This window comes from Notothenia rossii (assembly GCF_949606895.1).
Source record: "Notothenia rossii genome assembly, chromosome: 4".
In the NCBI taxonomy this organism is placed as follows: Eukaryota; Metazoa; Chordata; class Actinopteri; order Perciformes; family Nototheniidae; genus Notothenia; species Notothenia rossii.
The window spans coordinates 70,570,591-70,582,916 of NC_136902.1; the positions used below are offsets into that span (position 1 = coordinate 70,570,591).

At 38.1% G+C, this 12,326-nt stretch overlaps 1 protein-coding gene across 1 annotated transcript in view; it reads right to left on the bottom strand.

Moving 5' to 3' along the window:
- The window catches only part of frem2b (FRAS1 related extracellular matrix 2b), a 60,229-nt gene that overhangs the window by 24,686 nt on the left and 23,217 nt on the right, over positions 1 to 12,326 (bottom strand). Inside the window, exons 3-5 of the mRNA XM_079675632.1 lie at positions 7,115 to 7,261; positions 3,194 to 3,424; positions 1,273 to 1,398 (exon numbers count right to left, since the gene is read on the bottom strand). Coding sequence (XP_079531758.1) covers positions 1,273 to 1,398; positions 3,194 to 3,424; positions 7,115 to 7,261 — 504 coding nt within the window. The remainder of the gene's footprint in view (positions 1 to 1,272; positions 1,399 to 3,193; positions 3,425 to 7,114; positions 7,262 to 12,326) is intronic.

Consider the following 12,326-nt stretch of genomic DNA (forward strand, 5'->3'; position numbering starts at 1 on the left):
TGATCGGGGTGTGGCCAAAAGTGCAATATGCTTCAAAATGTAACTGACAGAGAGCAGTGCTTTTGTCCTGTGTATTTACACTGTGCCCATGGATTTTATTTTATTTCAAGATTTTTAATGACGTCGCTAAACTCCTTGAAAAGGTCCTCTTCCTTTTCTCCAAGGCACACGACAAGGCAGCGGATGGCTATAGTTCTCTGCGTACTTCAAGTGTATTGTGCTATTTTTGAAAAAGGAAAAAAAAGAGAAATTACCTAAATTAATATATTCTGAATGGGTGACTGCCAACAACTTGCACTTCAATGACAACTCTAAATAACGATCCTACCATTTTTAATAAAAAGCTATATCACAATACAGTATTAACCAAAGTATTTTTACTCTCACAGCCTCTACTACTTTGTATCCTCTCACAGAACTATTCACAGTTCAAAGGCTGCTAATTTTGGTAAAACAGCAATTTGCCTACTACAAGGCTATCTACTGTATTTGAATGACAAAAGATGACACTCACCTTAAAATGTCCTTTGTATATTTCTATTTGTCTTAACTGTCGGAACTTGTCCAGGCATGTTAAGTAGGAGTGGACTTGAAATCCTTAACTCAAGGTGTAGAACAATTAAGTTATCAAGCCAATTGCATTACTTGCTACAACTTGAATTTTGTTTCAAGTAAATTAACGCAGAAATCAGAGTTCAAATTACACACAATATTAAGTTGATGTAATTACCAACATTATTACGTCAACACAACTTATAAATTAATGTTTGCAACTTAAAATGTTTATCTAAATCAATTAACTCACATTTTTATCTTGCAACCATGCATTTAATTAAGTGGAGGTGAAAGGTCACCTGAATTCGTTTTTAGAGTGCATACTCCAGGAGTGGCAGTACAAGAGAGATGTATAAGCTATCAGAGTCCAAATAAGTGTATGATCTGCGGATCATTACTAGGATACCATTCGCTTTGTTACTTGCCCGGCGGATATGGTCACTAAATGTCAGGGTATTATCAACATTCACACCAAGCTCCTTTTCATTCTGAGTCTCGGATAGGTTTATAGTGTTTGAATTATCACCCATAATATACTCATATTTTGATTCAGAAAACCTAAGTGCATTACTTTGCACTTTGCTGCATTGAATTTGAGCTGCCAACACTCGGACCATCTTTGCATTTCTCTGAGATCTGACTGGAGTTTTTCTGCATCCTCTTTACATGTATATAGTCCTGAAATAAGCTTATTTTACCCCCCACAATGCTTGTTACCTTGCTGTGTGCAGCAGATGACCATGAGCTCCTGACTGACATCTCCACTCCTGTGCACCGGGATCAGCAGCTCTCCAATGTCCTCCTCTATGTTGTATTCAGCTGAGGGGATGAACACTGTTGACTCTGTAGATGAGAAAATCAATGCACATTACGACGACATAGAGGCGTTAATATGTATTATTAGTGTTTTTCAATTTTTTTTGTCACATTGTATTTGACTTTTGGTAGTAATAAATCCCTATCTTATGTCATGTAAACTCAACTGAATGAGAGGAGAAGAAAAAGGAAAAGCTTCAAAACATCTAATCATTTGTGACATGATTTACATGAATCACTTTTAATACACAGGCTTGCATCTTATACACCAGGACCAACGACAGCTCTCATTACAGCTCTGCTGATGCTGCCTCCATCATGTTTAATCAAACCCAGCAATCTACTGCTTGTTTATCTTCAGCAACTATTCAAACTAGAGTGCGCTTCAGTCACACACAGAATAACACAGACACAGATGCAGGAAATGTTATTTGTAGACGTCTGCTGTTGAGTTAAAAGAGGAAGGAATCCCTAAGAGAATTAAAAACAATGTGTACAAATATAAACCTCACACTATCATTGTAAGTTTCCCACATAAACTGGCTAGAATAAAAACGAGTGTAACACTAATTATGTCTGCAAGCAGAGACGTGTTAAACAATTTGGTTGTTTTTCCACAGTTTTCCTGGCAGCCCTCCATTCCTTTGTCTATTTCTACCCTGAGCTGCATATGAAAGCTAGAAGCTCAGACGGAGGCTTTCTCTCTCTCTCTCTCTCTCTCTCTCTCTCTCTCTCTCTCTCTCTCTCTCTCTCTCTCTCTCTCTCTCTCTCATATATATCATGGTCAGCCACATTAAAAGTGTTGGAGAGTCAACAGAGCTTGACCTGTCCTTTCCCATCCTGAATACCATGCATACTTAGAATGAGGTGGCAACTCTTCACCTCTTTTTGTTTTTACCACTAAGCTGAGTTCAGTCTGAGCCACTCTAGTCTGTCTGGTGTGAAATTATTTATATTTATTATTTATAGTGTCATGGTTGCAGCCTCCGGGAATTGTTGTATTTATCTGCTCGGAGTAAAATAGAAACAAAAATATATTTGTATCAGTTCAGAGTGTATTTGACCTTGACCGTGCCAAAACACACCAAAACTTTAGATACCCTAAACGAAAAGGAACAAAAGGAAAGACAATCACAGGAAAAAAGAAAAAGAAGACCACATCGTGCAGAGATATCTGCCAATTGAAAGCCCACCTGAGACCGATGTTCTGTAAAACAATGTTCCAACTAAACATCTGAATTAGCATAAAATGTGGACAAATGAAGCCTTGTGGGATAAGGGGAAGTATTATCCATATTTAAAATATGCAGTTCTCTCTCAGCTCTATCACAGTCAAGCTGTTCTCAGACACACTGTTCATCTGCTCTTGTAGAGCTCATTTCAGATGCAGGGAGGTCGTGTGCTCTCCAGATATCATTTTGACCTTGTATCTACACTTTGAAAGAAAATCCAGCCCCTTACTGTGTTTAACTATGTCCATGATCAAGTTGAGTCCAGGATGTGGTTAGTTTCTTTAAGCATTCCGTTTTCATGTTAATTGATTTAGCACCCCTTATTAAATTAGGACATCGTTGTCCCTGTGAAACACAATGTTAATGGTTTGGAACATGTAAAAACGTAACAATACAATGTAAACTAAAACTGTATATAACTGGAAAATGTTCTGCTGTCAAACTCCAACGTCCATTTAAGACCTGAGACTTGTTTAACAACAAAACCAAGAAAAGCATGACCAATACTTTTTTACGTATATTAATTTGAAATATAGCGCTATCCCTATTTTAAGCAATACAATGAAATATAAACATTTATCTTTACTGACCATCATCGGGGTCCAGGATCTCCACAGTAGCAAACAGCGGGAATTCAATGGCTGCCATCACCGGCTCAGACAGAACGATCTGGAAGCTCTCAGACACTTCATGCTCGCTATCTGACAGGATCCGCACCTTCCAGGTGGCTGTGGTCTGGCCCGGGTTAAACTGCACCTGTTTTTGAGATTTCCCTCGGAAGTCTTTATCCTTCTCTGCAGTGCCATCCTTTGTGCCAATACCTTAGGAAGGACATGGAGGAAATTGATTATTATCATAATCATGCATATCAGGGAACGTTTCACCTTGCTAAGGTTTTGATACCAGCAACCATCAATGCATATTTTTCATTATTTACATAAATACATTTCTTAAATGGATTAACAATCTGTGAATCCTGATATATTTATGTGGCAGTGAATGTTCATAGTTTTGAGATATTGTAGAATATAATAATAGAAAATATACATCTAAACTACAAAGCTTTGCCCCATTTAAAACAAGGAAAATGTCATGTCCCAGTTCGTCTGCCCATCTTCTGGTTGCAGTTTGTCATTAATAATGATTCGAATATCTATAGTGGGAATACAGCCAATTATCCCTCATGTCAGCCTGCTCTCAGCCGCTGTTGGAGGCTGACTTGCGTTGTCTGACCTTCAGCAGGCGAGCTGTTTGATGGTCGCTACGGACACTATAGCTGAGAAACTGTCATGGTCTCTGTTGAGCGGGAGCACTGAGGCCGGTGAAATGTCACACAGCCTCTCCATTGTCATTGCTAACTGGGCAGACAACAATCAGCAGGGATCTGGCAGTAAAAGGAAAGAAAATGCCTGCACACACCAAGGCAATCCTGAAGGCTTCATTCATGTGGCAAAAAGTACATTATTAGATAAATGAAACACGAGGATTGCATGAATAAGAAAAGACACACTTAGAAAAGTTGCTGTTTGTTAACAACGGAGGAAGAGAAAAATGCAAATAGTGCATCAGGACTACAAACAAGCTCTTCAAAAGACCACAGATTGAGTAATGCATGAGTTTGGGCTTTTAAGAGAATTACCATTCTGTTCTTTGATGAAAATAAAAAAGTGGGCTTTGATATGCAAGTACAGAGAGAAGGAAAGGCCACTGCACATACGTGGTAAGATAAAATGGTCAAGCTCAATTGAGCTTGAAAAATCAGCAGTCTTCAAAGAGTAGCTAGGAGAGGCAAGAGTATGATTTGCTCTTAACTCTATCTCTCACACAATGCCTGGATTGGACGGCCCTGATCACAGCAGTCATTCTGACGCTTCGCAGCAGGTGGGCTCGCTGTAGACTCCAAACTGGTGACACCTGAACTGTGCACATTGACCAGTGAAGCGGTAGTAGGCTCCTCTGATCAGTGTTCACTCAGGCTGGGTTGGGCAAGAATAGATACCTCCAGGATTCATGAGTCGGTCCTGGCTTGGGATCCGTCATTATCTCATCGCAACACAGAGACAGATGGGCGGCTTGAATTGTCAGGTTTTTTTGTGGCCTGCTCCTTTTACTTTATATCTTCAATGCAGCTGAAGAAGAGATGCACTACCAATGATTACTTTGAGAAAGTAATGAGTGCCCTTCTTTTGTTCTTTTACCTGACTGAGACAGGATATTGTTAGTTGTTTACCTGCATGCAGAATGAAGCAGAGATGTTTTTGAAGCATGTACTGTATGATAGAATACTCTCCCCACAATCATATTTCTCGGGTTTCTCATTAAAACCAAAGTTAATTATTCAAGCGTATACTACTTTCTGATGTAAATATACGCAAGTTACATCCCAAACCAAAAGCTATCTCAGACATGTTTTTCTTGGCTAGAAATGGAGAAAAACATTTAAAAATCTATTCAATAAGACTGACAGAAAAGGAACAGGTTGATCTATGATGAAAGAATCGATGCCTGAAGATGAAAACATGTACTCAATTAACTGTAATAAGAAACAGACAAAATGAAAGCTTTCATAACCTATGCATTTAGAAAGATAACCTTTATTGCTTTCTGTGTTTTGAGGGAGCTGTAAAACACAATGGTTTGGACTTCATATTTTTCTAAATTGCAGCTTCTGTTGTGTGCTTATTCTCCCCAGCATGCAGGGGTTGACCATCCACCCTCAATGATTATCATTCCCCTTGATGCTACCTCAATCATAAGAAAACTGCACTGTGAAAAGCTATGGTTTGGACTTGAAAGCTCACAAAAGACATACAAAGAAATGCAAGGCATGTTCTTATTGGGGACTGAACACAGAGTGCATCCAAGGTTCAAAATAGCGCTTCTTTCATTTATCATGCAATCATTAATAAAACATTAGCGATGCTCGAGAAAATCAAAACAAAGGACAGTCATGTGATTATTTGCCCAAGTTCCTGATTCAAAATATGCTATTTTGCTGTTAAATGTTAATTTGCTAAGAGATGACCGTGGGGTCATCACACAGAGGATACAGTTGAATTTCTGCAGTTTCTTTTGTTCTTGTAACTAAACTTGTAAACTGTGTTCTTGTTATGACATTAATTTACTTCTTACAGTGATTTATATTCAACTATACGGTATATGCCTGTATATCTGTAGAGTACAATGATCTGTATTTTTTTACTACAATGAGTGGCAGAGATAGCGATGATAATATAATGAGCAGTGTGAGGCCCTATAAAGGTCAGCACAATTTACATATCATCGAAGAGATGTTTCATTAGTCTGTCGCCCCGGGGCATACACAAATTCTGAAGACGGTAGAGGAAATTATCCTTAGGGATTTTGACCTTTATCATCCTTACATTTTAATCGTAAACGTAAAAAAGGCCAATAGTGCCGGTAGTAAGAATTCCTGCCACTCATAAACGCTTTCAGCAGCTTGTTATTTTAAACAGTGTTAACAGTTATTGTCTGTTAGTTCCTGCCAGTAAATCTTCTCTACTAATATTTGGAACAGCACCTCTCTAAAGCCGCCAACTTTGGGTGACCTTTGTTATGTGCACATACAGTTCCTGAGGGGTAGTGCTGTGCTTTTGTGTGCTTGGAGCGTAAATACTGGCTGGAGGGGACAGGTGAAAGGTCATGACCTGTGTCACCCTAAAGGTGTAGGACAGCCTTAGAGTGGTCCTAATATGTATACAAGTGTGTGTGACCTCTGGCACCTTGCTTTAGTGAAGGGACAAGGAGTGTAGGTTTCTCATTTTAGTTTTTTTTCTCTTAAGGATACCTATATCTGCAGACATGTTCTGATTGGTTAGTTCTTTGGCAAAGCAACACCAGTGTAGTTTTTGGTGTGGATCCAGGACTATTTCCAGGATGTATGTCACTAAAGCACAAACATACTGTATGTACATATTTACGTGTGATTTGTGCAATTTTGGAAAAAGTCTTATAGATGTATCTCATGCTACATTTTTCTCACTTTTTCCTTTTTTACTGCAGTACATATTTAATGTATGTCATAGATATTGTAGTTAATATATTGGGTGTTTTACTTATTTATTAGTTTTATTCATAATTTTTGGTGCATAACCGGATTGAGATCAAGATAGAGAACAACATTATTTTTAAAATAATCTTCAATTGCTTTATAGTGGCATTTAGAAATTACTATGGAGAATCTATTAGTATAAGTTAGGGCTGCTCAATTAATCGTATGTTTTTTTATTTTTTTTTATTATTATTATTTATTTATAAAACAATTATATTGGTTTTTCAGTTGAATTATACTTAAAGTTCAGGGTAATCAACTGTTAAAAACATACTGTTCAATTTATTTTTTCAATAAATGGATGTTTTCAAAGTAAATGGATAATCGTTTTTTAATAATCGTGATATCAATTACTGACCCAAATAATCGAGATTATGATTTTTGCATTAATCGAGCAGCCCTAGTATAAGTGTCATCAGAAGAATCAGTGTCTACTTACTAACGAAGGAAGTCTCCCCGAGGTAGCCCCGACGTTTCAGCACCACCTCCAGAAACTTGACCTCTTCATCCACCACATAGTGCTCCTTCTCCAGAGAGATCCAAGCCCAGTTCAGACGGTACTGCTGGTTCTTCAGTTTGTTGCCTCCTGCAAACAAATACAGTTAATCGTATTAAAGAAACTTAGAAATGGATCCATATAAATAAACACAGGCATGAGAAAACACAAGGGATGACTAAAATAGTCTCACTAGCACTTAATAATCCCAAAAATGATTTGAAAATAAACATAGCTATTTCTTATAGGGGGTTGCACAGGAATTTCAAACAGCCCTAAATAGAATTTTTTCTTGGTTTCCTTCAGGACTCGATTTTGAGACTCAAAGGTATTAGTCAGGGAGAGTGGTGCACAGCCCCAATGCCAAAGGAATAAAGTTGTCTAATTGCTTCTTTTTTAATTACGATAAAAAGCGTCTGTTTCTTGTCTGAAAGGAGGCATTTTATCCTTGCTTTTTGAAGTTGGATTCAAAGGGCGAGGCTACAGTTCTTGAGGGCATCGCTGCTACTATTTTACCATAAAGACTCAAAGCAGAGCCACACACCCCGACATCAAAAAGACACACAGGTACAGAAATACAGAGAAAAATAGTGCACACTGACCCATAAGGAAACCGACACACACTTGAATCGAATTTTAATTGCACTCACTTGCCTCTAAGTAATTATACACATATTCTTAAGACTTGGCACGCATCCACCAGACTGCACAGTAAGTGCTGCGGCTTTACTAGATCAGGATGGTGAGATACAAATGACTGATCCACCAAGGATCTGGCACTTGTGAAAGTGCTGGAATAATAGTTAAACTGACAGAAGGGTGCAGTGTTGCTGTTGTGTTTGTTGGGCACGACTGAGAGTTTCTAACCCACCCCACCCTTGTCGTTAGGGTCAGTAAATCTGTTACATCCAGCTGACCGCTCCACTGTGTCCATTTCCTCCCTCGATAGTCCTGCTGAGACCTTTACACATTCACCCTGGATGTTTTATTATGTGTGAGGGCACGCACTCACCAGTTAGTGTGTTTAAATGCTCTCTGCAACAGCTTTTTCCTACGGTATACATAGAGTATTTATTCAAAACTGAGTCTGAATGCCTGATGCTTTTTGACAATATTGTGCTCAAACCTTTTGTGTCACTGTGACCTGAGAGAAAAAGTGGGCTCTTTTTATGCCTTCTTATCCAAACCCAGCAAATCATTGAGTTGAGCAAACTTCATTAATGAATCCATAATGAATACATGGAGGTACTTTCTACCCGATAGAACACTTCAATAGAGTTGTGAAGAATAAGAAAGTAGGGAGATTCTAAAAAACATGACTCTTCATCAGCATTTCTAGTTACTTTTGGGCTTTATCAAAAATGCTAGAAAGAAGAAGAATAGAGATACTGATGTCCTTTGAACTTGTGTGTGTCTCTGTTAGACTTGGTGGTGGCAAGTGCTGTCATTGGAATGAAAAATTGCAGAAACTGTAAAGATTGAGCGGGAATTAAAGGAGCTGCTATATTTGTCTTTTATGCAAAATTAACTAAATGTTGCATTACATCATGAAATTCTTATAAACATAGAATTTTTCTATCCCTCTAAAAAATAGCATTTTTCTTTGCTCCAGAGGCACCACTATGACGATGTTACAAAGGTCCTGATTAATTACTCAAGCCATAATTAAATTGATGAGAGGTCTAACTAAAATAAACGTTTCTATAGTTGATGTTGTTTAGTCGGCCTGCTTTCCACTCAAGTCACTGTTCATGTGCACAACCCGTACATCTGTTAATCCTACAAAAGTTATAATTACATTTTTAAAATAATATAATTTGCACCACAAACAGCATGGGAAGGAACATCATAAAGGACAAGCACTGATTAAATGACTAAGCTCAATAGGGAAAGTTGTTTGGTAAGTCAATGTGGCATTACATTATATAATATCCCTTATATTATAAAGTCAAACAAGCTTGATCCATATTACGGCAAGCAAGCGATAAGAAAAACTATAATAATAATAAATGGGATTTATATAGCGCTTTTCTAGACCCAAAGACGCTTTACATTACGAGTAAGGTCGACAAACAAAACAAGAACAAAAACAAAAACAAAAACAAAAAACAAAAACAAAACAAAAACAGAAAAGCAGTCAGGAGGATGTTGGTTCAGAGGGGGGAGGGGCGGGTTTAAGGATAAGCAGAGTTGAAGAGGTGGGTTTCAATGTGAAATGTTTCAATGTGAAACTAAAAATGGTGTTTGCCAAGAAAACACATGTTTTAGGCTAAACACCAGCTGAACACTGTGTGATGAAAGAAACACATAGGAAAAAGGGTGATTTACTATTGTATAATATCAACTGGTTATAGAGAAATATGTTTTTTTTAATAAAATGTCTCAAGTGATACATTTTCCAACTCATACATTCTTGAGGTTTACCACAGTGTGGTACACAGTTTACACAGCTTCCTGTGTGTTCCACATCATTCTTGTGGAGACAGGTGACCTGTGTATGACAGGACCTCCCTGCTCCATTTGGATTAAAGCCAGCCGCATGGCACGCATGCCACCGGTAAACATTGCATGTGTGATCTCTGAGTCGTGGAGGAGACAATCCTCCACTGAGGTAATGGAAACTGAGAAGGTCTTGTCTATTTGTCTAGATTTATATGGTTGGCACATAGACTTTGTAACAGCTATAACACAGGGACATTTAAGTACCATATATTGCCAGATTTATCCAAAGGACCCTCTCATTTCAGTAAAAGCATGAAATGGTTTTGCATAGTTATTTACACGACATGGCCTACAAATCATGCTAAGCATCAATGGAGCAGCTTTCCCTTTCAATATGAATCACATTAAACACCTGTTAGCCTTCTACATTACTAACAAACATACTGTAAAGAGGACCTATTCATTATAAATGTTTCATATCTGGCAAAATCCGAGGAAGATACCTCCAGCAGCGCTTTCTAATCTCAGGAAAAATAAACCTTTTCTGTTCACAGTTTATACTACATACAATCACACCATGTCAAGAGCAAATATTGAGTTGAGGAGGCATTAAAGTCCAGGCAAAGCCGCAGTGTGGCCTTCAGGGATCAGGGGAGTGGAGGTGCTCGTTTTCAAAAGACCGCTTCACTCCTACAGATTTCTTTCTAATTAAGATAAGCAGGGGTTAGAGTAAGTCCACTTCAAAGAGGCCCTAAGGATAACACCAGAGTTAATCTTTAACCAACGTCTGCAGCAGTGAGAGAGAATGTATTGAACAATATTGGTATCTCCTATGCTCCGGTCTTGCCACTGCTTTGCAGTATAGTGCAGAAACACACATCATATGCAGTGAAAGCATCATGTAGTGTACATCAACTTTATGTTAAATTGTGTTTCTTCTACAGTGTATACATATTCTCATTAAAAGCAAAGAGCATATGGTAATAGGAGGATTCCTACACATTCCAGTGACTAGTCAGCTTAAATCATTCACTGAATTAATTGATTGACTTTTAAGCAGTGGTAGTGTAGTAAGTGAAAGTCTCAACAAAGTATCCTCCTCTATTATTAGAACCACTTTACGATGACCAGCCTTGTACATGACTTGTTTTCACAAACAACTCTGTACAATTCATGGGTCAGCCCTTTCTGTTCCGTCCAATCACATACTAGATGTGTGATGAGGGACGGCAACCTTTTGAGAGAGTCCAAAAAATGTGAGAGACTGGACTGTGCCAACTTAGTGCCCCTGTCTCCTCCTAGTATACATGTTGCAGACAGACCTTATTTGGTCACCGTGAAGCATTGTGGGACCACGATGCTCCATGGACCCTCGCCTGTTCATTCAACCAGACACACAGGCAGGCCTTTGCCCACAGAGCCAGCCCCACACTGATTAGGCAGGATAAAATGGGACAAGACTGTGAATCCCTTTCAATGGGGACAAGGGCACAATGCATCTAAAATTACCATATGATCATCATATACCTTAAACGGACTGTGCGCTAACAGTTTCTAAGATCCACAATAGCTGAATTCTACTGTAGCATTAAAGCCAAGTACACTTTAGAGACGGATGAACAATCAGGAAAGTGCTTACAGGCCAGAGATTTAAGTTTTAAGCATGTGATTTACAAGATATCCTTTCAATGCTTTTGAAACAAACCACCAGGGACACAAAGCCATAGGAACTTCTTATAATACCATGTATTATTTTCATAATAAAGGCATAAAGTCTCAATACTGCTGAAGTATAACCATATTCTATTGCTGACACAACTCGTAAAGCATGTAAGGAGACTGGAAGCCTTTAGTTATAGTAGCCAAAATGTATTTTACATTTATGCTAAAGAAAGTCGTAATACAAATAGCAGATTCATTTGTTTACATCTTTTACTTTCATACAAAATGTAATAATGTGCATAACAAAATGCATGATGACGTGTTCTTACCTGTACTGGAAGCTACAAATTCTTATGAAGAAGATTTAAGCATATTGTTTAATTAAGTCATAATTACTAAATTTATCCCAGGCCCTGAATCTTGATCAGACAGGTTTCTGTGAACAGCGGAAAGTAATTGAAATCAAAAGATAAAAGGATTAATCGAATTTCCTGTTGACGAAGCTGCGTCGCAATAGCAATCAGCTGATTATCTGCCTGGACTGACTGTTTTTGTTTGAAAACTAAATAAAATAAAGTACCTGGTCCGAAAGCGAGGTGAGCAGGGACATATGAATTGTAAAGCAGATCTTTTTCCTATTTGTCTGATTATCTAACATTTTGATTATGACCAGGCAACCCAGTCTCACGGCATTAAGTGTTATAGTCACGACATTTAATCTATTGATTCGTGTTCACCAACACGCTTTTCCCCTTTTTTTCGTGTCACACAGAACGATTTTAAAAGCAATGTATGTCTTTTTCGTGCCTGCACCACGTCTTTTTGTCCGGTCGGGTCTTGGAAGACCGGAAGCTGTGTGGTTCATAAAAACATTTTCTTAGTCAATATCCAGCCACGATTATTGTTTTTATTTTAAATCGTATAATGTCTGACTTTTCTTGCCGTCCTTGAGGAAAATAAATGGGGTTCAGAGCCTCAGAATACTGAAATATGTATTTTTAAATCTTTTTTTCCTTCGAATTTGTTATTCTTTTCTAAATAACAGTTATTT